Source organism: Oreochromis niloticus, linkage group LG4 (assembly GCF_001858045.2).
Source record: "Oreochromis niloticus isolate F11D_XX linkage group LG4, O_niloticus_UMD_NMBU, whole genome shotgun sequence".
Taxonomy (NCBI): domain Eukaryota; kingdom Metazoa; phylum Chordata; class Actinopteri; order Cichliformes; family Cichlidae; genus Oreochromis; species Oreochromis niloticus.
Window position 1 is genome coordinate 28,858,355 of NC_031969.2, and position 26,233 is coordinate 28,884,587.

Here is a 26,233-nt window from a genome sequence, read left to right on the forward strand (position 1 = left end):
ACTTTTTTGTTTACTGCATAATTCCATATGTGCTCATTTGTAGTTTTGATGCCTTCAGGGAGAATCTACAGTGTAAATAGTCATGAAAATAAAGAAAAACAATTAAATGAAAAGGTGTGTCCAAACCTTTGACTGGTGTGTGTGTGTGTGTGTGTGTGTGTGTGTGTGTGTGTGCGCGCGCACACGTGTTTCTGATTCTTTTAGATAAATTGCATATATTGTATAATTGTTGCATTACACTGCGCAATAAATGTTTCAAATACATGCCGCGCAACAATAATCCTATGATATAATGAAGTACAACCCGTTGACCTTTTTACATAAGTATTCCACTCCCTCCAGGTCCAGTACTGCTGAAACCAAAATAAAATGAAAATACTTGACTTCAAATACTTCACGTTAGATTATTCTAACGTGTCATTTAAATTCAATTAGGGAATGCACGTTATTGTTCACTCTTAAAGGAAAACATTGGATGACTTAGACGGATGAGGACTGTTAAGTTAAAAGCTGTGAATTTCGGATTTTCCAACTCTTTTTCACGGCAGCAAACGCTTCACGACGTCACAGCTGGTCCGCCCCTCCAATAATATTGTGCGCGCTCCAGAAAGAAGACTTCCACCGAGTAACAGCGCGTCCCCGCGGCTGCACGGCTCTAATTTAGATAGTTTAGGAGTCAGAAATCCCCCCGGGAATAAATCATCGTTATTACCAGCGTTTGGATGGCGGACAGTGAAGCATCTGGGAAACATGGATACAACCTTTGCGAGCCGTTTTCATGACTTGTTGGAAGCATAAAAGCTGGTTCCGGTGGCGATATTTTTTCTGTCAGGAAGTTTGACGTATTCAGCTGAAGATTATTTCTTGCTTTGTTTTGGTTCGGAAAAGTTGTGGACGACCGCTGGCTCCTCTCAACAAACGACATCTTTGTTACTGTCGCTGAAAACAGACCGAGCTCGTCTAATTTATGTTTTTTTTTTTTGTTTATTTGTTTGTTTTTAAATATCAGTTTGCTGTTTATATGAATACTCCAGGATCTACAATTTTAGAGTCTGCAGCCCTGCGAAGTCTAAACATCGATGGACTTTATCCTACTTGGCTTCGCATGACATAACGCATCTGGTTAAAGTATATAATAAACTCAAAGGTAGTACTTTTTTCTGCCAATGTCCCTTTAGTCTGTGTTATTTTTAAGTCTGAACTCAGCTCGGTGCTCTCTCAATTAAATTCATCTGCACATTTTTATAGGCCAGATCGGCCTTCGTGTGTTCTTGCCTGATTATGTTTATATCATCATTCACGTTGCAATGCGATGCAGTTATGTGCAATGCAGCAATGAGAATAAAAACATCTTCTGCCTAGAATATTTTGGATTCAAACCTGGAACCACGGTCGAGGGAAATCTGCAAACTTAGCAGGAAGAGAGGCCATCAGAATCACGGAAATCGTACGGTCTTTCCTCTGGCGAGCTGCTACCCACAAATGGATTTCATACAGGCCATACGGTTACTGTTACACTTTGGTTTGGCAGTTTTTGTTCGTATTTAACACTGTAATGGGACACGGCTCTGAATACATTTCTAAATTCATCGATTTTTAGTGTGACTTCTAAAGATGTTTTGGAAATTTAAGTTTTCCAAGGATCCGAGGCTACAACGGCGCAAAAGTTTGCCTCTGGGCCACAGCTGGAGCTGTTTGATGTAGGTTTTCCCATCGGAACATTTTCTCTGTGAGGCTTACAGCTGCCTCATGTGACCGTGCTTGTTTTTACAACCTGGAAAGAATCGGTTTGTGTGTGTGATCTAACTTTCCGTTAAAGAAGACAAGCCCTGGTACCTGGGGGGGTCAGCCCCGCCGATGGCACCTTTACATTCACTCACACTCTTTGGTGTGTTGGTCTGACCGAGGACACTAATGGACGTTAACAACAGCTGGACCTACTGCGTCATTCCTGCCGCTAGACTACGGTGACCAGTCGGCTGTACGCGGGAGAACCTCGGTCCTGACCTGACCTGCTGAGACTACAGGTGAGGGTTGTGAGCTACACCTGAGAGTAGTGACAGGTGTAAATAATGCGCTGTGTTCAGTCGACAGGGAAAAAATGTGTCGGGATTATATATTTGAAATATTTTTTTTTTTTTTAGCTCTGTCTGCCAAAAACAGAAATGTAAGCTTTTCTAATTATTTACGTGGGTCGGTTTTATTGTTGTTGTTATTATTATTATTATTATTATTATTATTATTATTATTGTTATTATTATTATCATTATTATTATCATTATTGAATAGGCTATGTCCTTGAAATTATTTGTTTTGCTGAATTAGTTGAATAAAGTCTAAGAAATTGACGGTATAAAAAGCTGGGGGGAATTGAAAATTAATATAGATTGTAGTTGCTAATATTTTCTAAAAGTTTCCATTAAAAAAGGACTTGTCTGTGACCTCTTGTCTTAATCAGTCAGGGTTGAAAATGCCATCCAGCTTTCCACCTTTTTAATTGAGAAAAAATTTAAATTCATATTCCATAGTGAATATATAACAGCTGTGCTTACTAAATTTAATAGCTTATCTTCCTCGAGCATGTGTGTCATTCCATTCTGTTCCATTTTCTGTCGTGTATCCGGGTTCGGGTTGCGTGGGCAGCCATCTAAGCCTCCCTCTCCCTGGTCACCTACTCCAGTTCATCTGGGGGACTGCTGAGGCATTTCCAAGTCAGCCAAGACATTATCTCTCCAGTGTATGCTTTTTCTACCCTGGAGCCTTCTCCCAGTTTGGACATGCTCAAAAAAACCTTCCTAGGATGGGACCTGGAGGAATTCTAGTTAGATGCCCAAACCGCCTCAACTGGCTTTTATCAATATGGAGGAGTAGTGGCTCTAATGTGAGTCCTTCCCAAATCACTGAGCTCCTCATCTTTTCAATAAGGGAGAGCGTCAGGAAGTTTATTTCCACTGCAATCTCATTATTTGTTTTGGTCACTACCCAGAGGTCATGACTATAGGTGAGGGTAGGAATGTAGATCTGTGCTTTCAAACACAGCCCTCTATTCACCAAAACACCCTGATCACTACAGACACTGAGCCAATCTGTGTGTCTATCACTTGCGAACAAGACCTCGAGTTACTTAAATGCCTCCACTTGGGGCAGCAACTCGTCCCTGGCCTGGAGTCGGCACTCCACCCTTTTCTGGCTGAGGTTCATGTATTCAGACCTGGAGGTGCTGGTTCTCATTCCAGCTACTTCACACTTGCTTGCAAACCAACCCATGTTACGCTGGAGATCACTGCCTGATTAGGACGGAAAAACCACATCATCTGCAAAGAGCGGAGACGTGATCCTGAGACTGCCATAGCTGAAGCCCTCTGCCATGTGGCTATGCCTTAAAAATTCTATCCATAAAAGTCATAAACAGAATCTGCAACAAAGGGCCAGAAGAACTGCCCTAAACTTCCAAGTGATGCTGCAGAAGCATGTCAAACAAGACAGCCACAAGTTCAGAGTCTTAAGGAAGTCGGGGCAAATTTCATCCACTCCAGGGGCTCGACCTCTAAAGAGTTTTTGACTACTTCACTAAATCAGTCACAGTAATGGGCCAGTCACCCCTCCTTGTCCCCAGAGTTTGCTTCCACTACAGAAGGTGTGTCAGTGGGCTTGAGAAGCGACTATATCCTCTATTGAGGTCAGCAGAACTCCATCCCCATTGTAAACAGCGTGAGCAGGAAGCTGCTTCCCCTTCCTGAGTCACCTGACAGTTTGCCATAATTGCCAAGTGAGACCGAAAGTCTTGCTTCATTGCCTCGCCAGACTCCTCTCAGACCCGGGTTTTTCACTATATGTTTGGGTACGCCAAGTCTGTCCAGCATCTTCTACCACCACCTGTTTTAACTTATAGCCAGGTGGTGATCAGTTTACAGGTCTGCTCATCTCTTTACCTGAGTGTCCAAAACATACGGCAACAGGCAGATGGTCTGATAACAAAAACAATTACAAAGTCAATCTACCTGACCAAATCACTGCCGGTGGATTGCCCCCTTCCTCCCAAACCCAACCCCCAACCAGCAATTGACTCCAGGGTGGGGCCCCAGTAACCCTATCCCAGGGTATCCATGCCCCTTTTTGTTTGTTTGTTTGTTTTTCCTTCATCTTAGGGATTTTGTGAATCACTCTTAGTTTGGCCCCTCAAACAGGACCAATTTGCTTTGGGAGACCATACCAGGGGCAAATTGCACTCAACAACATAGCTCCTGGGATCATGTGTGCACACAAACCCCTCCATCATGATAAGGTGGCAATTCATGGAGGGGGAGGTGGCTGTACTATTTTGCAGCATACCCCCTTCTGCAGTTAAACATTAAATAAAACAACTGAACAAAAATCAACTCAACAGCTAAATTAATAACTTGTACCCAAAGCTCCACAGTGCAGTTATTTTTATTGATCTGAATTCCAGAGCAGCACAGGAAAGAGTGTGTCACTGAAGTCTGAAATGGCAACAAACACCTACACTCACGTATAGTCATTTTACAATATTCAAAAGTCTAAATTTAGGTGTGACAGAGTTTATCAGAATAACTTAGGTCAATAGGGGAAGTCTTTGGACCAGATTATTATGGGCATATAAAAGCATACATCTGTTTTATGGACGATAAGTCAGAACTTCTGTGTCAGAACTTCCAGATACAAAGTAACTTATGTGTATCTGGAGATGTAAGTTTGTTTTCTTAACAATTTCTGTTGAAAACTAACCTTGAATAACTTCATGTTACTATTTAAAGAAAAAGAGAGAATTGATAATGAGTGATGCAATTGCTCAGTAACTGTAATATTTTGCATGATGAAGTATTGAGAGGAGACATATTAGAGGATGCTTTGAAAGGCTAGATTTAAATGCGACTATGAACCTAGAACAGATCTCACTATAGGCTATTCCCCACGCCATCCTGGTTAGAGTTTGTATTGGTTATATTTGTATTGAGGAGTAAGCAATGGGCCCATTTGCTGGATACATCTGACTTTGATTGCCAACTCCTGCTACTAAGATAACTGCTACTAAGACAACTTTGTTTTAAAGCTAATATACAGTAGTATATTAGCTTTAAAACAAAGTTGTCTTTATTCACAACACTTTTGGAAGTTTATCCATGAATGCAACAGAAGGTGCCAGCTTTCTGTCTTTAAATCTTTTTCGGTGGTTTTCATGTTAACATGCACAATGAACAGGATTTCCAAAACTCAGATTTTGATGTACATTGTACATAAGCTTTGATTTTCAGTGTATTTCCATGTGTGAAAACACTACAGAGGACATTCTAAGACTCCACGTAGCCAACACAAGCACAAGCTCTTTGTTGAGATTGCAATATTTAAATGTGGTGGGTTGCCCTAAATGAAAAGCACATGTGCACCTGAAACAGGACAGACATCAGGCCATGGGATTTTGCTACGAAGCCCTCAGTCCAAATGCATCAGTGGCTTGAGACAGGGGACTGTGGCTGAGAAAAACAGCCTCAGACTAAACACCTCTTAAAGCAGACAGAGAAGAGAGGGTGGAGGAAAATCCATGTAAATCCTGCTAGTCCTGGAAATGCGATACAAGGAAAATAAAGCAGGCACAGCTGACTGGACTGGTACAGTGCAGCTTTGCTCTCCATTGAATTCCCCGAATTCCGCTTGGGAGGTAATTAAAATCAGGAGAAGCAAGAGAGAGATGAAGGTAGCTTGGGGACTTGACAGAGAAGCCTGTTGTTGTGCTGTTGACCATAAGGACCACTTGAGTTGAGGTTTTGTTTCTAAATACTGTGTTGACTGTTCTCTTTCTCACACATTTTCTTTTAGGTAATGCATGAGGTAATTGCTCTATGTTACCTCAGGTGTCTGTACACGAATGCAGCAGTGAGAAATACACACTGCATAAATTCAGTGTTATTTACTTTGGAATTAGATGCTATAAACAAGTTCAAGGACTGCAGGACAAAACTATTTGGCACCTTCACCGTTGGCAGGGCAACTTGAGAGTAGCATAAGCTTGAAAGCAATGTGGCAACGCTCCGGCGACCACAGACGGACATGCCCTGCATTCCTGTGGGTGATTATTACCCAGAAATCCACAAAGTCAATGAGTTGCCTCAGGTGCCGATGCTGCTTATTTCATGTACAGTAGAGTTTCTCGTGTTCTTGTTTTCCTTTAAGACAGCCTTTGACTACAAAATACAGACAGACAGCCTCTGCTGTTGGCTCCAGACTCAGACACTGTTCAACTTCTTGTCTGACCTTCTTTGACTGGGGTTTTTTTAGTCACAGCTATATTCTAAATCAAGCCAGTCCTTAGTTTTCAAGACTTACTCAGCAGCTAATGATAGAATTTGTGTAGAGGGATTGATTTGCTACAGTATATTTCAAGAAAAATAAAGCATGTGTCAGGATAAAACATGCTATTTCAATCTTTGGGTTCAAGTTGCTAGTCATAAACGTCTTCCTAAGGATGCTGTGTGGTACACAGTTTCTACATAATATCACCAGATATTACGTTGAGTTATCAGAACTGGGTGAGAAACAAGTCGGTGAATTTCTGGGGGAACAGCTGTTTTAAACTGTAGTTGCTGGCAGTGAGTCACTTGTATCTGATGGACCAAACAATACTAACTCATTATTTGGCGCATTTGTGAAAATGAAGTTTGTGTTAAGACCTCAAAGTCTCAAGAAACTCTAAAGTGCTTTGTATTTGCCTTTGCTGAATTAGTTTAAATTCCATGGTTTATTGGTACAAATATGAGGGAAACCCTCTCCATTGAAGGAAATGCCTCAGTTTATAATGCTGTTGACGCCTTGAGCAGGGCTGATAATATTGCCTTGTTAACATCAACAATGGAGTTATGACACAACCGACTTTGAGTTTTGCAGCTCGTGCGAAGGACGCTGTTTAAAGCTGGTAGATACTTGAAACGGCAGAAAACTCCTCACAAAGAACATTTTTCCCATATGAACAAGGCCAGAATAATCACTGCCAGGGCAGCTTGGATTTCAGCCGTTTCCAACTGTCATTCTTTCTCATGGGCAAACTCGCAATACACATTCTCACATGCACTGCACACTTTCACATTCGCCTAGCCTTCCAGTCAGAAAAACTCTTTAGGTCTGTGGTCTGCAGGGTTAGGTTACGTGCCTGCAAGGAATGAGAAGAGATTTGTGTTGTAAATGAAAAAGAGATTCTCTGAAACACATTAAACACTAATGTGTAATTTCATTACAGTAATTTCATATAAGACGGGAACAATATAACAGGTTCTTAGTCATGCCGACGTTCTGGTCTTATTCTGCGATTCCTTTTTTCTTATTGTCTCCTCATATACATAACATTTACCAGTAAGGTAGTGCAAGTTTTGAATGATGCCCTTTGTCATATCTGTTCTTTCTTCAAAACATGTGCTAACCTCAATTATTGCATGCTTTATTCTCATAACTAATTGATTTCTGTGTTTACCACTAAAGGCTCTGGGAGGTGGCTGGCACAGCAAGTTTCCGAAGACTGGTTTGTAGACCTCGATCACAAACAACGCCACAATGAGTAAGTCTTAGAGTATATTTTACTAAACATTAAAAACAGACACACACACCAAACACCATCCCTGAGGTCAAAGCTGGTGCGACTTGCTTCTCCAGACAGTCAGGTGAAGAGGACTGGTTTTCAGCATTCTGGAGATAGGGGTCTGGTTCAGCAGCCCCAGGGCTGTATGATGTCTGTCCAAGCTATACAAGGGGAATATTTTTCTTTCGTGAGCTTGTCCAGACAAGACAGAACTTGCCCTGAGATCAAATGTGGGAATAAGGATATCAAAAACAAAGTACTTCTTTCAAGCCTCCAATACTGAGTCACAGGATAGTTTCAATAAAGCTGCAGTTAAAGATGACTGATTGTCTTTTCACACCTTTTAGTGCAGAGCTCATATCTATTTCACTTTCTGCCAGACTCACACCACTCATTTGTTAATCTACTCTCTAATTGTCTGCTTTTTGCCAACCTATTTTCCCCTCTAGATGAGAGGCAGGCTCTCCACTCTATAATGAAGGACCTCGTTGCCCTCCAGATGACGCGGCGGCAGCCTGTGTCGTCTCATGACAGCGGTAAACCCAAAACACCAGCACAGGCCAACAGACAGGTACAGCATCAGTCCATTGCAATTTGGCTATAAAGTAAGAATTAATTATTTAAACTTTCAGAAAATTAATGAAACTGAAGAACTTAAAATTAAAAAAATGTAAATGGTCTTGAATTTTATCTCTTACAAATCAAAAACAAAACACGTTGATCCAATATGAATACACAACGTCAAGATTTTGTGAGTCTAAAAACACTTAAGGTGAGTTTTGCAATGTAGTTCTGAAGATGTAAAGTAGTCAATTATTAGGCAAGACCCTTTAGAAACGGGTCTAAACGAAGGTTAAACCCTATAAATTTGACTGTCTTCATAAACTGCTTCCTCAGTTGTTGTGTCTTAAATGAATGCGTTGTTATGTTGTGTTTTGAAGGAATATATTTTCTCTAAGTCATGTAGTGAGAAATGAGTGTAATAAACATAATCAGCCCTTAATCCACAGCATCACTCTTGAGCCAGAGTGAGATTTGCTCTATAATTCAATTTAAAACCCCGAGTCTAGAGATCAGGGGGGACAAATGTGTCAAGCAAAGAATTTTTATTAGAGAAAACTTCTTTCATAGAGCTCAGTGTAAGTGTCCAGAACTATTTGGCCAACATTTTTGATGCTTTTAGTATTTCTCCTGACGCACATGGTACATAGTTTTAGCAAAATTACATGAATTTCCAAAGCCACCACCAATTTGTCAAATAATTTTTTAGCTTCTCTAAAAACAAATTCTTCTGCTTGTGTTTAAAAAGAAAAAAAGAAAAGTCAAAAAAAGGGGAAAAAAGAAAAAGTGGCACTTGGCCCACCTAAAATTTAATTTTAGTGTTTGCCAAAGCATCGTTCTGGGAAATAAAACTTGTTCCTATTCCTGCAAAAGTTGCATCTAAAGATTGATATACATACTTGACTTATGTCTGTACAGTGTGTGTGTATATATAAAGCTTATGTGAGCACCTGACAAGTTTACAAAAGAAATTGGACACTAGGGAGCAAGGACCCTAGTTTTGTCCAAAGGTAGAATGGAAAAGTTCACAAGTAGTAAAAACAAATTCTTCCTCATTTTACAGTTTACTTGGGCTGTTTGAAGAATCTTTGCCCGGGATATAACAATGCATATTGTGGGGGATAGTAATAGTAGTGAAATGACAATATTTAAAAGAGAAAAATGCATCCAAGCTAAATTTGACCCAGGTTGTTGCTGTTCATGGGTTAATGGTCAGCATCCTGAATCCTAAGCTGTAGTTATGTCCTCAATTTCCAATATTACACTTTGGTTTTTTGTCCAAATGAAAGCAATGGGAAATAACTTAGTTGGTAAGATTTAGAGCTGGTGGTAGGTGTAGTTTGTTACCTTTGGACAGGACCATGTTAGCTGATCTCTCCGCTTCCAGTTTAAGCCAAGCCAGCCGGATCCTGGCTGTAGCTTCATGTTTTCTGATGGCCAGTCAGGAAGCAATCTTCTCATGTAACTCTACAAGAAGGTGAATAAGTTTGTTTCCTGTAGAATTATTGCTTCATAACAAGAAATTCTCTCTCTGCTTGGCTATCCATGTAATCTCAGTAACTTTATTTGCAGTTGTTATGAGTGTAAGTTCTCAAAGAAATGAAAGAGGTACACATTGGCTTGTCTTTGTGTGAGACCCACAGGTGAAGTCTAATTGGTATGATCACCGTTACTCCTCAATGCAGCCTGAACTCTCTTAGGCAAACTTTCTTGTAATTTCCTTAATTAATCTTCAGCAATAATTTTACAGACTTCTTGAAGTCAAAGGAATTTGCAAAGAAAAGCGTCTGGACTTCTTTGAGTTGCTTGAAGACGTTTCACCTCTCATCCGAGAAGCTTCTTTAGTTCTAAGGTCAAATGGCCGAGAGTCCCAGATTTAAACCCAGTGGGAGTATCCCCCCAAAGAGGGACAAAGGACCCCCTGGTGATCCTCTAATCACATGCGCCAAGGTGTGAAAGCGGGTGTGGGACCTAATCAGCCAGGGTTTCGGGTGAGCCCATTGTGAAACCTGGCCCCACCTTGTCATGTGAATTCCTGAGGTCAGATGGCCCAGGATGTGAGTGGGCGTTAAGTCGTCTGGGGAGGGAACTCAAAACTGGATTATAGATGGCAGACAGTTGGTGTCGTAAACCACCGCCTCTGTTCAAAGATGGTCGCTCACAGTGGACATAGATGGCCTCTTTCACTCCTCTTTCAAACCATCTGTCCTCTCCGTCCAAAATGTGAACATTGGCATCCTCGAAAGAGTGACCTTTATCCTTATCCAGACTTATTGAAAGACAATCTTAGGACGTTGGCTGCCTTTTGTTGCCTTCTGTCTGATTCCACGCCAATCCAGTAATAATAAGATCTATCATTTGAGGAGGCCAATCCATGACTGTTGAAGTTTCATTGTGTTTTTTCTATAGCGATATGCTTTTACCGCTCTGGAAGTGTGTTTGGGGATATTATCACACACTTTCTAGATGGTATTGCATGGTGGATCAAAATCTGACAGTATGGTTTTTTTTTTCATGCATAATTCCATCAGTTTTGACAAGATTTCCAACACCACTGGCTGCAGCCCCAAACCAGACAGAGCCTCCACTGTGGTTTACAGATGGCTGTAGACACTCATTCTTGGCCCTTTTTCCTGACGTCATTTGACGCACGTACTGACAATTTGAACCAAAAATTTGGAATTTGTATTGATCACTCTGTAAGACCTGTTGCCACTGATTCTCACTCCAGTTCTTGTGGAGTCTGGCACACCTCAGGCTTTTCTCCCTGTTTCCCTTCCTTAAGAATGGCTTCTTGACAGCTATTCACTGAGAACATTTCTGATGAGGGTTCAGTGAACAGTAGATGGATCAATTGGAGGACAAAATGCAAAGGCCTGTGTCAGGTCTAAATTTGATTTTTTTTTTCTTATTTCTTAAGGACATGACTCATCTGAATCTTGCCACCTTATTTTTATTCTGCTTGTCTAATTTCCTTAAAATTTTAAGGACACACTGCATAAGATATGCCAAGTGTGCAGCTAACAGCTCTTTGCGAATCACCTTACTGGTGTAAGAATACTGTTTAGGGCTTAAACTTTGTTCTCATTAGCATTTTACATAGATTCAGTAAAGAAACAAGAAATAATTATGTGCTTTTGCACCGGGCCGCTAGTAACAAAGAATCAGAAGACGCAATTTAAAATTGGTTCTTTGCTAAGTTGTTAGATATGTGTAGATACAACTTTGAATAAAACAACATTTCTCTGAAAATGTTCAGGTACAAGGACAACTGGTCTAAAAAATGAGTAAACAAACAGTCTCCAAAAGAAAATCTTTTAAAGACTTTCATAAAGATTAGAAAACCACTGCTCACTTTTAAAAAAACATTACAAGAAAATCTGGCTCCTGGAAAGCAAAATGTAAAGAAATGATAAGTTACTTGAGACTTTTGTGCATTACTGTACTAGCACTCTTTGACCTTGCTATTTCTGCTTTCTTTCAGGACGATGTCAGGATAAAGTTTGAGTTCTCAGGAGAGAGGAGGTGAGTTTGGCGTGGTTTGCATTAACATGCATGTAGTGAGTGTGTAGGTATCGTGCTTTCCAGTAGTATACATTCATATGCAAGTGAGAGGGACTAATAACTTATGGAGGAGACATAAACACATTCACTTAGGCATGCAGCTGTTGTCACATGTTCCAGTTCATGAAAGAGCACTTCTCACAGTCTGACACACACTTAATTCAGACTGGTATGTGAGCTGGAGAAGAGAAGGGAAAAGGACTGTGGTTAGCCAGTGACTGCCAACATAAACCACAAATATGCAAGGTGTACATAGAAAAATCTGCACACATTGAAAACATCAGCTTGTGTATTTTGTTTGCATGTGTGCATGTAATTTAACGCAGTTTCTTTACCAACTGGTGTAAATCTTTCATAATTTCTTTGTCTGGATGATTCATTGCTTCTTTTCCTTTTGCAGGATCCTGGTCTTTGGACGACCTGTGCAGTTTGAGGAAATTCAGCAGAAAGTCAAGACGGTCTTTGGCCAGCAGCTAGACCTGCATTATATGAACAATGAGGTAAAGTGTTATACTTTGCCCCACCCCCCCACCCAACTACCCACAGCTCCTTCTTCTTCAAGAATTTGACGGATCGTTGAGTCGAGACATGTTCAGAGTCAAGTAAAAGATGCAAGAAGACACCGTGCTATCATCCAAATTGTACTTTAAATCTTAAGATGTGTTATGTTCTTAAATAGTGGTTGTAAATCCTCTTTTGAGGAAGTGCAAGTAATTTGGTAAATGGAAACATGAGTAATGGATCATCCGTTATCAACTTTCCAATTCTCTTTCGCTCAATTGTACCTTCCTGTATGTCTGTTTTCTGTGTTGACTTAATGTTTGTGCATTTTACGTTGGAACAGCAGCCTGTGTATGCTTGTAAATGTTGGCAAGAATTAGTTTCCATGTCATTTTGAATGTGTGTGTTCTTTTTGTTGTCTGGTTTCTTGGCAGTTGTCCATTCCTCTGCGAGGACAGGATGACCTTGACAAGGCAATCGACTTACTAGACCGAAGCTCCAACATGAAGAGCATCAGGATATTGCTTCTCACTCAGGAGCACAGCAATGTAAGACTCAAGACAGACAGACAGACACACACACACACACACAGGGGCGTGCATTTACAGCATACAGTTGCATCACTACCATTTCTTCACCACAGCGCCATGTTGTGAAAAACCCAAGTTCCTGATTTACCGACACTAACTGGTTCGATGACATGATGAAATTGTTAAATGTGTTGTTCACATCTTCTGTTCTCCTGTCTTTTCCCAAACTACAGGCATCCTCTCCTTCCCACCACGTGCCATGTAAGCAGGTGAGGATCAAATCCTCCCAGTCCACTGGAGATGTAAGCACAGTGTACCAAAGCTCCGAGCCCAGGGGGCGTCACCTATCAACTGGTAAATACTGGGATTTCAGCTCTATTTAAAGTTCTTCCTAATTTTACTCATTTGGGAAAAAAAGAGATCTGATTGACTTGAATTGGATTATATCTTTTAACAGTTACTGAATTATCAGTTATGGATATTTTTGTTGTGCCTTACTGCCTTGATTTCCCTGCTTGTCTTATTTTACTCTCTTGTACTGGTGTTTCTTTTGCTTCCCCTTGTTGCAATGGGTCCTCTTCCTTTTCCTGTTCACCATCACTAGACGATGCCTGCTGGACAGCAGCCAATCAGATTACAGAATGCTATTAGTGTGGCGGACCAGTGGTCTGTTTTAGGATTTTATTTTTTTTCCCCTCTAGAGGAGGAGGGGTCAAAGTGGCTCCTAGAAGGCTTGAGAGCTTTGCATCATAACAAGTTTAAATGCTGAAACTAGTTCTCAGTGTTGCCTTATCTTTGTTGGTCAGCAGGACGAAAACCCCCAAAATTACAACATGGATGTGTCCTCGAGTTCTTTGAGTGTAGTCTCAACTGCAACATGTCTGACTTTCATGCATACTCCAGGAAAATAAAAATTAGTTTCAGTAGAGAGGAACAGAGCCTAACAGTTTTTAAAATCAGGCAAACATGTAACTAACTAATACACATAATTTCTGACTGATTCCAGGTTCTCAGAACACAGGGCGTAGTTCCCCACCTCCTGGCTACGTCCCTGAACGCCAGCAGAGGATCGCCCGCCAAGGTTCATACACCAGCATAAACAGTGAGGGAGAGTTCATCCCAGAAACCAGCGATCAATGCGTGAGCCATCTCTTTATTCATAATGGGGGGAAAAAAAAACTTATAATAGAAATCATATGAATCTTGTGTCTTTGTGATTATGACTTTTAAGATTTGTTTACATATGAGATTCAATTAAGATCTATTCTGACTTTGGTTTTTAATGGGCTGTAAGGCTGACATGATGAGATTTTGTAAACATGTTCCTAAGAAGTTCATATTAAGTTTGGGAGTAAAAAGCCAAACTAAGTACTTGACGAATTCCCCAGATTTGCTCATCTCCATTTTCCAGTGCAGCTGTTCTACAGAAAATGAACGTTTTCAAAAACATAGTCCTCTGTGTACACAAACCACACGCGCATAAAAACGGACACTCTGAATTTTCCATTGTGCCCTGTGCAGGTGCTGGATCCCTGGAGCAGTGCAGAGAACTCAATTTCTGGAAGCTGCCAGTCTCTGGACAGCAACTCAGACAGGTGACAAACAAGCTCTGCCTGCTAAATACAAACCTAACATTGATGCCGCCTGCCAGGAGCTTACTACTCATGCCTTATTTTATCATTTCTCCATTACATTTCCACTACTGGTATTTGCAAAATAAAATAAATGCAAAGTTTTGCTGATGAAATGCTTAGTTTATTATGGGAAGGCCTCTGAACATACCTCAGTCTTCATCCTTCCCTCTCCTCTTTCACAGCCCCTCACTGAGGAAGTCTCGCATGCACAGAGCCAAGAGTTACCCTGATAATCGTCAAGAGTGCTCAGGTAACAGCCAAGCCAAGTATTTCCATTACCTATATAGAAAGATGATTACAGCACTCATGTAATAAGACATACAATGTGTGCATGAAGTTTATATCTTAATATGTCTTTAAAGCCCTGAAGACAAGTTTTTAGCAAACTGCCCTGTGCTTTGATAAGCTGAGCGCATAACATTAATTGCTGATCTGTTATCTATCTATTATACACAATATAATCATTTAATAATAATTTATCTGTTATCTACTTTTGTTAATCAGTGTTTTCTTGTTAGTGATAATGTAAACTGGCTGCAAACTTACATGAACAGCATTTTTTGTAAGTACAAGCTACAAAATAGAGTATCAAAGAAGCTGAATGTAATGGTATGTGACACCGTGCAGCTAACTAAACTGTTGTTCAACTGCAGCTTCCTGCTGAGCTGTGACACTCTGGGTGTTTGTTTTCAGATCGGGAGAATCATGTGTATGACAGGGTTGCAGGGAAGGGAGGCACCTTTCCTCGAAGGTACCTTGTGTCCCTCCCTTATAAGGACAACAGTGAAGGTGAGATTAATGATATCTACTATATATGTAGCATTTTTCAAGTAGGTTAATTTTTTTTCCTACTGCCTCCATCTGTAGTATAGCCTTCCTTAGTGTCACCATTCACAATTAGAATCAGCCACACTCTTTCCTGTTCTCCTCAAGGTCGCCGAACATTTCCACGGATTCGTCGCCCTCAGGGGAACCTTTTCACTCTAGTGCCCTCAAGACGGTCACTTAACGGCAGTGAGGAGAGTCTGGGCAGCTGGCAGCAGGTCGACGCACAAGGCAGGCTACGCCCCCAGGATCGTTCTGTTCCCCATAAGTGTGAGTAAAACACCATCCATCCATCCATCCATCTTCATCCGCTTTATCCGAGGCCAGGTCGCGGGGGCAGCAGCCTAAGCAGAGAAGCCCAGACCTCCCTCTCCCCAGCCACCTCCTCCAGCTTATCCGGGGGAACACCAAGGCGTTCCCAGGCCAGCCGAGAGATATAATCTCTCCAGCGTGTCCTGGGTCTGCCCCGGGGCCTCCTCCCGGTGGGACATGCCCGGAACACCTCACCCAGGAGGCCCCCCAGAAGGCATCCCTATCAGATGCCCGAACCACCTCAACTGGCTCCTTTCGATGTGGAGGAGCAGCAGCTCTACTCTGAGCCCCTCCCGGATGGCCGAACTTCTCACCCTATCTCTAAGGGAGAGGCCAGCCACCCTTCGGAGGAAGCTCATTTCTGCCGCTTGTATCCGCGATCTCGTTCTTTCGGTCACTACCCACAGCTCGTGGCCATAGGTGAGGGTAGGGACGTAGATCGACCGGTAAATTGAGAGCTTCGCTTTTACACTCAGCTCCCTCTTCACCATGACGGACCGGTGCAGCGTCCACATCACTGCAGCCGCAGCACCAATCCGTCTGTCGATCTCCGGCTCCCTTCTCCCATCACTCGCGAACAAGACCCCGAGATACTGATGAGTAAAACACCTTTAATAAAAAGGTTCATACGCAGCGCTTATGACAGAGATGAATAAGTGAGTCACTGCAAGTCCAACAGCGGTAATTACATTTTTCAGCTGAAGCTTATCTCAATCATGTTAGTTCCTGCTATATTACATCATAAAGAACAAAACATTTGTTTCCATACTCTTCATAAAATTACTCACGGGAGTGAAATTATAGTGGCGGTAAATGAAACATGTAACTAAATTTGACAGGAAGTTGTTTTTTTGTTTGTTTGTTTTTTTTTCAAATTGTCAAATGACAATTTTAACAGCTTGGAGCCAGTCTACCGTAAAGACTGGATTTAAAATTGTAATTGGAAATGACCATTTGAGGAAGTTGTGTAATGGATGAGTAACATTTTGTTTAATATTCAGTTATATTTCTGAAAATGTAAGCTGGTAGTTAGCACTGTTACCTCACAGCAGGAAGGTCCTGACATCAATTCCACCATTAGGCCGGGGTCTTTCTGTCTGTTTAGTTTGCATGTTCTTCCCGTGTTTGTGTGGGTTCTCTGAGTACTCCGGCTTCCTCCCACAGTCCAAAGACATGCAGTTAGTGGGGATAGGTTAATTGGAAAATCTAAATTGCCCATAGGTGTAAATGTGAGTATGAGTTGTGCATGTGTGTGTATATGTGTTAGCCCTGCGACAGATTGGCGACCTGTCCAGGGTGTACGCTGCCTCTCGCCCTAAGACAGCTGGGAAAGGCTCCAGCCCCCGTGCGACCCTGAAAAGGATAAGCGGAAGAGAATGAATGCATACATAAAGCAACAACCAACAAATATTTTGTTTTGTTTTTTTGTCTGTCTGTTTTCAGCGCCCAGTGCTCCGGTGACGTGGCGCCGGGGGAAGCTTCTGGGCCAGGGCGCGTTTGGCCAGGTTTACCTGTGTTATGATGTAGATACTGGGAGAGAGCTGGCTGCCAAGCAAGTCCAGTTTGATCCTGACAGTCCTGAGACCAGTAAGGTGAGGAGCTAGGAGATATTCATTGACACAAATGGTTTAACTTTATGCATACCTTCACAAACACAGAATTTCTTTTTTCACGTGTGTGGGTGTTCTCACCATTTCTCTCCCTGGTACTCTTATTTCCACGGTGACTTTCTTCTTATGCTCACATGTTGTATATTTGCAAACTTTAGCTTTTGGTTGTACATTAAAATTGTGCTGTGTTTGTCAGAAGGTTACATCACATCCTCTTTTTACTGTACATCTCATGAATGATGAAATCGTCTTTTTTTTTTTCTTGTTTTTTTTAATGTCAAACTTAAGGTTGCACATTACTGACAAGTCATGAGTTGGGACCAATGTCCAGCTGAAAACGTGCCAAGTATGACTTCATACGATAATCTGTTCAGGTCATTATGCTGGAATGTAGATTGTTAGCAGGAATAGCTGAGCATGGGATTAATAAATCAACCAACATCCACAGTTTAGCTACGGCTCTGGATTCAAGCTTCCAATTTTATTTTATCCCCCGAGACAAAAATAAAAGCCTGCTGGAAGGAAAATCAACAAACTAAAAGTGGAATGCATCGTAGAAGTTGTCCTTCCACCATCAACCCCCCTCTTCCCCATTTTAATTTCTTTTCCTGTCTGCCACAGAGAAAACACGCACTGTCACTTCCTGTATCTGAGAGCAGCCAGATATTGCAGTGGTGACGGAGGGGCGATGGGTCAGCATTGCATTGACCTCTTGTTACCCCTTCACACCCCCACTCCCACCCCCTGCTTGTAGCAAATGTGATTCAGTATTTGTTTCTGTAAAAGCAGCTTCAGTGCTGGGACCTGGGGATTAGTCTGTGTCCCTCTGAGTTCCTACTCTTCCTTTCTCTGTCTCTCTCTCTGCTGTGGCCTAATTCTCTGAAGTAAACACAGGAACTACTTTTAGGGAACTGTGCTGTTGGCTTTTATTGACTCTCTGCATTAGTTTCCACATTTGGCTTGACTTCACATGCAGTAAAAAAAAAGTATCTTTTGTTTATGGCTGCATTTGTTTATGATGACTGTGTAATGGTAACTGATATAACAGGGCCTGGGGTGGGAATTAGCTGTAGCTAAAATCCACATTTTTACAATTTGCAAAAGATGTTGAAAAATTATAGATTTTCTGTTATTTGTTGCCCTTTCTTCAGTTTTTAATTTTCCCTCTGTTCACTGTTTTGTGCAGGAGGTCAGCGCTTTAGAGTGTGAAATCCAGCTGCTGAAAAACCTACATCACGAGCGCATTGTTCAGTACTATGGCTGTTTGAGGGATCACAACGAGAAAACTCTCACTATTTTCATGGAGTACATGCCGGGGGTGAGTCTCAGCAGCTCTCATTTTACAGATTCAGGCAGAGCAGTGATTGTTTTCATAATAATCATTTGCTCAACCGCAGGCTTTGTGTTCATTTCCATTGCATGTAGGACTGATGAAACATGAGGGCATCAAAGACACAAATGTCCACGAGTTAATTTTTTGCACTGCTGTGTTGACAATATAAACATATTTATTTATTCAGAAAAGTGATTTGACCACGGTACTTTTATTATAATGGTCACCACTACAGTTACTCCATTTAGCTCACAGTAACTGGGCAGTTTTTTAACTATTCCAGAAACTAGTGAGAGAAAGTGACAATGTGTGATTTTACTTAAGCAGGGAAAGTAAAATAATGTTGTTCTCTACTCATATACAGTGGTTTGTTATTGAATAACTGGCTGAGAAACACATTTTTGTTTCCTTTTCATTCTTCTGTCATCTTCAGCTTTTTAACTTGACTTCTTAGCTCATTGTTTTTACTCTTTATTGCATTCACTATCTGTGACTTGTTAACCTGCGATTTCTTCCTGTCAGGGTTCGGTCAAAGATCAGCTGAAGGCCTATGGGGCCCTGACAGAAAATGTCACCCGCAAGTACACAAGGCAGATCCTGGAAGGCATGTCCTATCTGCACAGCAACATGATTGTACACAGGGACATCAAAGGTAGTCCTGTTTAACTGCAGATACTGAAACATGCTCTGCAGAAAGAAAACGTTTAGTGTTTTATAATGAGACTCTTGGTTCTTACTGTGTGTGGATGATGAGTATTGACATGTAATATTTGCATGTTTCATATCAACTGTGGCTTTCAGGTGCCAACATCCTGCGGGATTCAGCAGGAAACGTGAAGCTTGGAGATTTTGGTGCCAGCAAAAGGCTCCAGACCATCTGCATGTCTGGCACCGGCATACGCTCTGTAACCGGCACCCCCTACTGGATGAGTCCGGAGGTGATCAGTGGAGAGGGCTACGGAAGGAAAGCTGATGTCTGGTAAGACCAAAAGATCCACTTCAGTTTAGTTTTGTCCAAGTTGATCAAGGCGGTGTGTTAAACTGAAGTTGACCTCTGCAGCGTTTCAAAAGGCTTGCTGACATACAGTTTATTTGCTAGAAAGAGAGAGAAGCTTAGTAGAAACTATGGAACTGATCCAAATGCATGATGGTGGTACAGTTTTTGGTGTTGATATGGATGCGTTAGTTGGGGCACAAAATAATGACTAAAACTACAAGAACTATATTCTTAATCTAATTTGTGTATTTACTCAAGGACTGCACCTTGAGGTACATCTTTTTATGCCTCCTTGCTTGCAACACGTGTGGCCATTATTCTTTTGGTACACTGCTTCTTTACAGCAACATCCATACATGAAGCATTCTCTACTTCAGTTTTTTGTCTCTCTTAGTTAACAAATCAACTTACACTCTGTAAACATGGAGTAAAAAAAACAAGGTTTAATGTTGTCAGGTCACATAAATCTTATTTTACATACAAATGTATCTTTATACATACCCAAATCCTTCAGTAGACTGGCAACCTGTACAGGATGCACTCCCTCTGTCCCAGTGACAGCTAAAATACGCTCCTGCAGTAGTGAATATAGAAACCAGCAGTCTATATTCACTAACAATGGGGTGTTTGTTGCTGCAGATAATGATACCTGTGATTGGTGCTGTAAACTTGTGTGAGAGTGAAACAAACACATGAAGAACCTTGATGGAAGTAACAAACTACTAAGTTTAATGGGCAGAAGTTAGGATCACACAATGAAGGGTTGGGGAGGCTGAGACATCTTAATGTAAGTGTGAAAATACCAGGCCATTACTTGGTAAGCAGGAGAAACAATGTTCTCTCAAAAGAAAAAAACAAAATTGTGAGTGGAGCCTGCTGTATGAAACCCACTTTCTACTGCACTCCCACACACAGAGCAGACCACATTCCCTCATGCAGTCTAATTGGGTGGTGACCCACCAGGCGAGTGATGTGATTGGCTGAAGGCCAGTCAAACAGGTCATTACAGAAGTTGGTATGTTCCAGGTTTTCAGTTTGTGCTGGAAGGGGAGTAATGCTTTTAGGGCATTCTGAACCGCCCAGATAGGTGGCAGAGGCCATCTGCAGACAGTGTGTGTCGAAGTTTCCACTAAACACATTCCTGTAAGGCTTTAGGAGTGAGTCGTGTGGTATTTGTTTCAACTTGTTTTGAAACTCCACTGTAAGTCATATTAAAGTTAAATTTATTGTCTATGTCTTTTGCAGGAGTCTTGGTTGCACAGTGGTCGAAATGCTGACAGAAAAGCCACCGTGGGCTGAATATGAGGCCATGGCAGCGATATTCAAGATCGCCACCCAGCCCACCAACCCGCTTCTGCCCTCGCACACTTCCGACCAGGCACGGGACTTCATCCGCAGCATTTTTGTGGAAGCTAAACACAGGCCCAGTGCTGAGGAGCTGCTCAGACATCCTTTCTCCCAGATTCTGTGTTGAGACCTGCGTGGTTTCTGAACTGAACCACAGAGTAGCCTCAGCAGCATGTGCAGCTTCCTTAAGATCCCAGAAATCCAGACATGGAGATGACTGAGATGTCAGTGTTAAGGGCACTGAGCTTCTTCCAGGACTCAGATACTTTAAAGAAGATTTCTCACAAGCACATCCAAAGAACACAAACAACACTGACCATGGCAGTCAACACGAAGCCTTAAAAATGCCAGCATGTGCTCTTACAAGAGTCTCCACAAGGGGGGAACAAAACACAGATTAAGTAGCTTGATAGATTCAAGCTCACAGAGTCACACACACCAAATGACGCACTCCAAAGGCAGAATTATATAGTTAAGGCTCAAGCACCAGTTGCATCAGCTCCCATGTTTACATTCACTTGTGCAGTTATGAGAAATGCCAGATATCCTTAAGTATTTAAATCTAAACATGCAGCTTCAGCTCATTTTAAAGCTACAGTGAGCCGAAAGTGTAAGCTGAACCACAATGTCGCTAAATGGACAGGATTGCTGTTCTGTTTTCCCCATCTTGTCCATCTCCATCTTTCTGAGACAAAGAAATCTCTCTTTTTTAAGCTATTTGTGATGCACTTTTTCAGGTTTTAGCCCATTAAAATTGAGAAGTTTTTTAGGATTGTTTAGTTATCTTGGTAAAAGGGAAGATAGGAAATTTGGATAACATCATGAGCAAAGCCTGATAATATTATCTTCAATAGACGATCATCCTCCACAACTCATTTGTTTTTCTGTTCATTGCATTTGAAGAGATCTAAACATCCGTTTGTCTGGAAAATAATCATCCTGCAGTCTTTGAACAGAATAAATATATATATATATATATATATATATATGAAAAATCTTAATCCATGACATTTTAAAACATCAAGTAGAAATCAAGACTTTGTAACTGCCAAAGAGTTGTCACATGCAGCTAAAGTAAGAAATGCACGTTGCTCCCAACTTGACCGATTAGTTTAAGTTAGGTTTGGTTCAGTTTCATTTTCAAAAACTACATTTTTGAAGCAAACTTTTCAAAGATTGCCAGGTGTTTTATTTTTTTTGACATGCTTCGCTCTTTCACTTGGAACTAGTTTTTATGTGTGAGAGGTGCAAACAGGAGCAATGCAGGTGCTTAGCCTGATCCAAGAGAGATTTTTCTAACAGTTAGTTTTCAGGTAGAAGAACAATATCTCCTCTTTCAGGCCGTCTTAATGGATTCAGGTAAATTCAGAAACTCAGTGCATTTCAATACAGTCTGGGGACTGAGCTGAATAATGTAATAAACAGTTTAAGGGACGTTAAGGGTGGAACTTCACCTCGTAGTAACTAATTTTTCTGTCAGACGTCCTCCTGCTGTAGCTCAGAGCAGGAGCAGATAAACTAACCTTGTATGTATAAAAGTAAATCAGATGACGCTTTTTATTGTTTGAAAAGTCAAACTAAAGGCCTTAATGTGATGGGCCTTCTTCGTGTTCACGTGTGTCTGGCCCAGACCTCCCTGACTGAGAAGCTTTAGCGTAAAGATCAATTTAAATCAGATGCACTTTTCTATAAAATGAATGTTTGTGATGTTTTGATTTGTTTAACTTCAAATGTGAAAATTCTTTCACTTGTATTTATATCCCCATGTCCACTCCAGTTAGATTTTTATAGGTATATATGTTTAAATATATTTTTTATATTCAGACTCTGTCAAAGCTAATGATACTTTGAGGACTTAGTTTTGTTAAAAGTGACTCATTGAAAGCAACTGGTTTTGCAGACATTTCAGAAATGGGGTTTATAAATGAAAAATGGATGGAAAACGAACTCAGGCTGCCTGGTTTTTGTTCCAGTGCAGAAAAATGTTTCCACACATCCTTAGCTATACATTCTGAAGGCAGTATTACCTGACAGGTTATGGAAATTTTGCATGATTGGCCATACTGTTTTGACTCATCTAGGAGACCCATGAATGAAACCTTTAGGGGTTTAACTTACAAAAGAAATTTCTAGGAATATTTCTCTGTGAACTAAGTGTTATTAAAGCATAATTAAGTGGTGTGTGAGCCAAAGACAAACAGGATCAGAGCCAGCGCTGAATGTCAGAGTTCGCTGTTCAACCCAGACGACGACTTTGTTTATCCCAGGGTTCAGACGAGTCCAGTATTAAATGATTTTTCTGGGCAATAAGCTTGCTACTGCCTTAACTGTAATAGAAAACAATTTCTGTGGGGCTGCTACATGCTAAAGGCAGCTAAAATGTGTTTTAGGTAATGCAGTTTTAAAGAAATTAAGGACCCTAGGATGATCAAATGAATACAGACTAGCTGGTAGAAATCAATATATGTAAATGTATTATATGTATCATGACAAGACTTGCAGTGCAAAGTCTAATGTATCAAATTTATTTTACAGCAAGAAAAGAATAGTATGTTATATATAAATATATACTGTATATATGTCCTTCCCTGTCTCAAAAACAAATAAATAGTTTTTAAATATGTTGTCTAATTGTTATCAGTGTATTTATATGCGTGGGAGGACGAGCCTGTCCAAACCCAGTGAGTCCTGTAAATGAAGGGACACAGGAGACTGAGCTCATTGTTGGCAATAAGAAGCTACTTGATTGATGCACTCGTTTTTCTTTTCTCTCCCTCCCTCGCTCTGTTTCTTCCTCTCTTTTGGCTCTTTCACTCCTCTCATGAGGGAAAACAGGAGGCAGACACAGGAAGAGGAGATTTCTACAGGCCGTGTCCGCCTGTGAGATGGATAAACAGACTGTATCGAACAAAGGGTCTTTTTTTTTCGTGAACTGGTGTCATATAGACATTCCCTTACTTTTGACAGGCTTTGTTTTTATTGTCTTTTCACTCTTTTTTTTTTTCTTTGAGAATGGCGTTATAGTGTAGAGTGAGATTTTAGGGTAAATGACAGCTTTCTTTTCTTTTGTTTCAACAGTAATCACTTTACCACAAATGTGCTGCATAGATTATCCATAAAGAAACCATTATCATTGGTTTTAATTGGTTCAAAACTTGTCAAAACTTTTTGTCAAAACACATCCTGTAGTATTCTCATCCTATCAAAATACTTTGCTAAACTAATGACATCTCTGTCTGCTATATAACTTAGAAACTAGTATTTGCAACATGTTAAACATGGAGAATGAGGCCTCTAAATATCTGAAGGTTAGGATTATTACTGTGAGCTGATGATGTTAACACTTATCTGACAAAATCTCTAGCGTGCCCTCTCTTTCTTGGTTTTAATGAGGCTATAAATTCTGACATGTTAATGATTTTCTGACCTGAGTATAATCAAGTGAAGCTTGGGTTGTTATCTGAGTGCCATCCTCATTATGTGATGTGTAGGGTAAGCAGAGCTATCTGTGTGTATTTGGGCCCCCAGCATTCCTGCTGACAGGCAGACTGGAGCTTGGGCTCTAAACCCCGTCTCTCTGACGTCTTCTTTGTGGCTACGCTCTGTTTGGACCTAGTGGTGCTGAGTCATATTGCTGTTCGGTCTGTCCCAGTTAAGCCCCCCTGATTTTCATTAAAACCCTTTTCCCACAAGGCCTTGCAGCTTCAGTAGAACCCAAGCATTCAGCTGTGTTGTTTTTAACTGTCAAGTCTCCATCGGCACCAGCCGACAGTCAGTACCAGCAGTGGAAGAGTGCTCAGATCCTTTGTTTATTGCACAAGAACAGGTGTTTTCATTTATTTTCCCCAATTAGTCCTCAATTTTTTTTTGTTGGGCGAGACTGTTATGGAAGTAATCGAAGTATGAAAACCTTCCCGCCGTTGAAGGTGAATGAAGCAAATAGGAGATTCAGACAGACAGGCACGCGCCACACACTCCTTAGATGGGATCTAATTAAGCAGATAAATTAAAGGAGCTCAGTGCCCCTGTATTATATGTGACCAGTAGCGAAAATTGGAAGTAGGTTTAAGAATTTTATATGCTTTTAATATTGAACTTATAACAGGATGTTTTTATATATAGGAAAAAACAATTTTTGTATAATGGCAGAAAATGAAATCTACTTATTTTCCCTCCACAAGTCTCAGTTAATCAGCCAAGAGCACTGCACACCAGGTAAATGTAAAGATATGGTAGGCTCATACTAATCTCATGTACAATGATTTCTCTCAAGAAAGAAAAGGAGTAAAATGAAAACTATACTACACCATGAGGATCAGTTTACAGACAGGAAATACACCTAGTTTTAGGCATAAATAAAACCTGCATTCAATTATGTTGTTGTTTTTTAATATTCCTAACAATATCAGTGTCCTAGATATGTTGGCTCAACTATGCAGGAATTATGCAAAGTCACTAAAAAGTATAATTTGTCCAGACCAAACAAGTACAGCAGGGGTGTGAGGGACACAATCAAGCACTCTCCCCACCTGCGTAGTCGTTGGAGGATGCAAGTCTCATGTTCACAAGAATTGATGCAGATAGGTTAAATTCATCTTGTTTAATTTGTTGCAGGACATCATTTTGTGGGTGTAACACCTTTTTTTTTTTAAACCCAAAGCAGCTAGTTTTGATTAAGGCCTACCCCTTAATTTACACCCTGTCTGTCCTTGATGTAGTGATGAAGGTGGGGCTGAGACAGTCGTATTTCCAGCTTGTTGGTCAGGATTCAGTTTGGTATGTGGCCATGTACATTCAGACATCAGCCAGGTTGAAGAATGGTAGCTGAGAGGTTCACACTGGGGTTTCTGGATGCAAAATGCCAGAGCAGTCAAACTTAGCTGGCTGCGATTTTATCTTGGCCTGAGATCATTTCAGTTTTAAGATTCTGCCCCACACCCCTTCTTCTTGTAATTCCTGCAGATAAGATGGTCTTCTTGTGCTGGATCTATGAATCAGCTGTTTGACTTGCAGCAGGGAGCAAAGAGAAGGAGAGGTCTGCAGCACCACTTTTACTCTCTTTCTGCCTGGATGTTTAATCATCAGGACATATTACCTCAGTGACCAGAACTCAGGCAACGGTGGTGATTGCCGGAAAAATTCAGAGGGGCGAAACAATTACTGTCACCTTAATGATGCAAGCATGCTATTACTCCTTAGAGATGGAGCCTTTTTAATCAACAAATCTCTGCCAGACTTACAGTGTGCCATCTTGTTTAACCTGCTTTAAGAGAGACCAATTAGAATTCAAGACAGTGTGCTGTTGTTTTTCTTCTTTACTAGCAACAACACTCAGAGGCCAAATAGTAAAGTCCTAGGGCCTTTATTCACTGTCTCCCACTGAATAAAGGCACTATGATTGGTCTACAGTCCCTGTGATTTTATGGCCTAGTAA

General features: G+C 41.0%; 1 protein-coding gene across 1 annotated transcript; it reads left to right on the forward strand.

Moving 5' to 3' along the window:
- The first annotated feature begins 610 nt into the window (after window positions 1-610).
- On the forward strand, window positions 611-23,420 carry map3k3 (mitogen-activated protein kinase kinase kinase 3). Its single transcript, XM_005468949.4, has 18 exons — window positions 611-1,147; window positions 1,363-2,027; window positions 7,489-7,564; window positions 8,035-8,156; window positions 11,631-11,671; window positions 12,111-12,210; window positions 12,646-12,759; window positions 12,975-13,095; window positions 13,748-13,881; window positions 14,263-14,336; window positions 14,558-14,625; window positions 15,069-15,164; window positions 15,309-15,470; window positions 16,956-17,104; window positions 18,309-18,440; window positions 18,978-19,107; window positions 19,257-19,434; window positions 20,698-23,420. Exons 3-18 carry the CDS (start codon window positions 7,561-7,563, stop codon window positions 20,924-20,926), a joined length of 1,854 nt encoding a protein of 617 aa, XP_005469006.1. The 5' UTR covers window positions 611-1,147; window positions 1,363-2,027; window positions 7,489-7,560; the 3' UTR covers window positions 20,927-23,420.
- Window positions 23,421-26,233: the final 2,813 nt, after the last annotated feature.

Bases quoted from the DNA above. Each gene is read 5' to 3' on its own strand.
- map3k3 (XM_005468949.4), top strand. The intron at 15,165-15,308 runs GTGAGATTAATG...GTTCTCCTCAAG, and splicing joins TTATAAGGACAACAGTGAAG to GTCGCCGAACATTTCCACGG. The intron at 19,435-20,697 runs GTAAGACCAAAA...TGTCTTTTGCAG, and splicing joins GGAAGGAAAGCTGATGTCTG to GAGTCTTGGTTGCACAGTGG.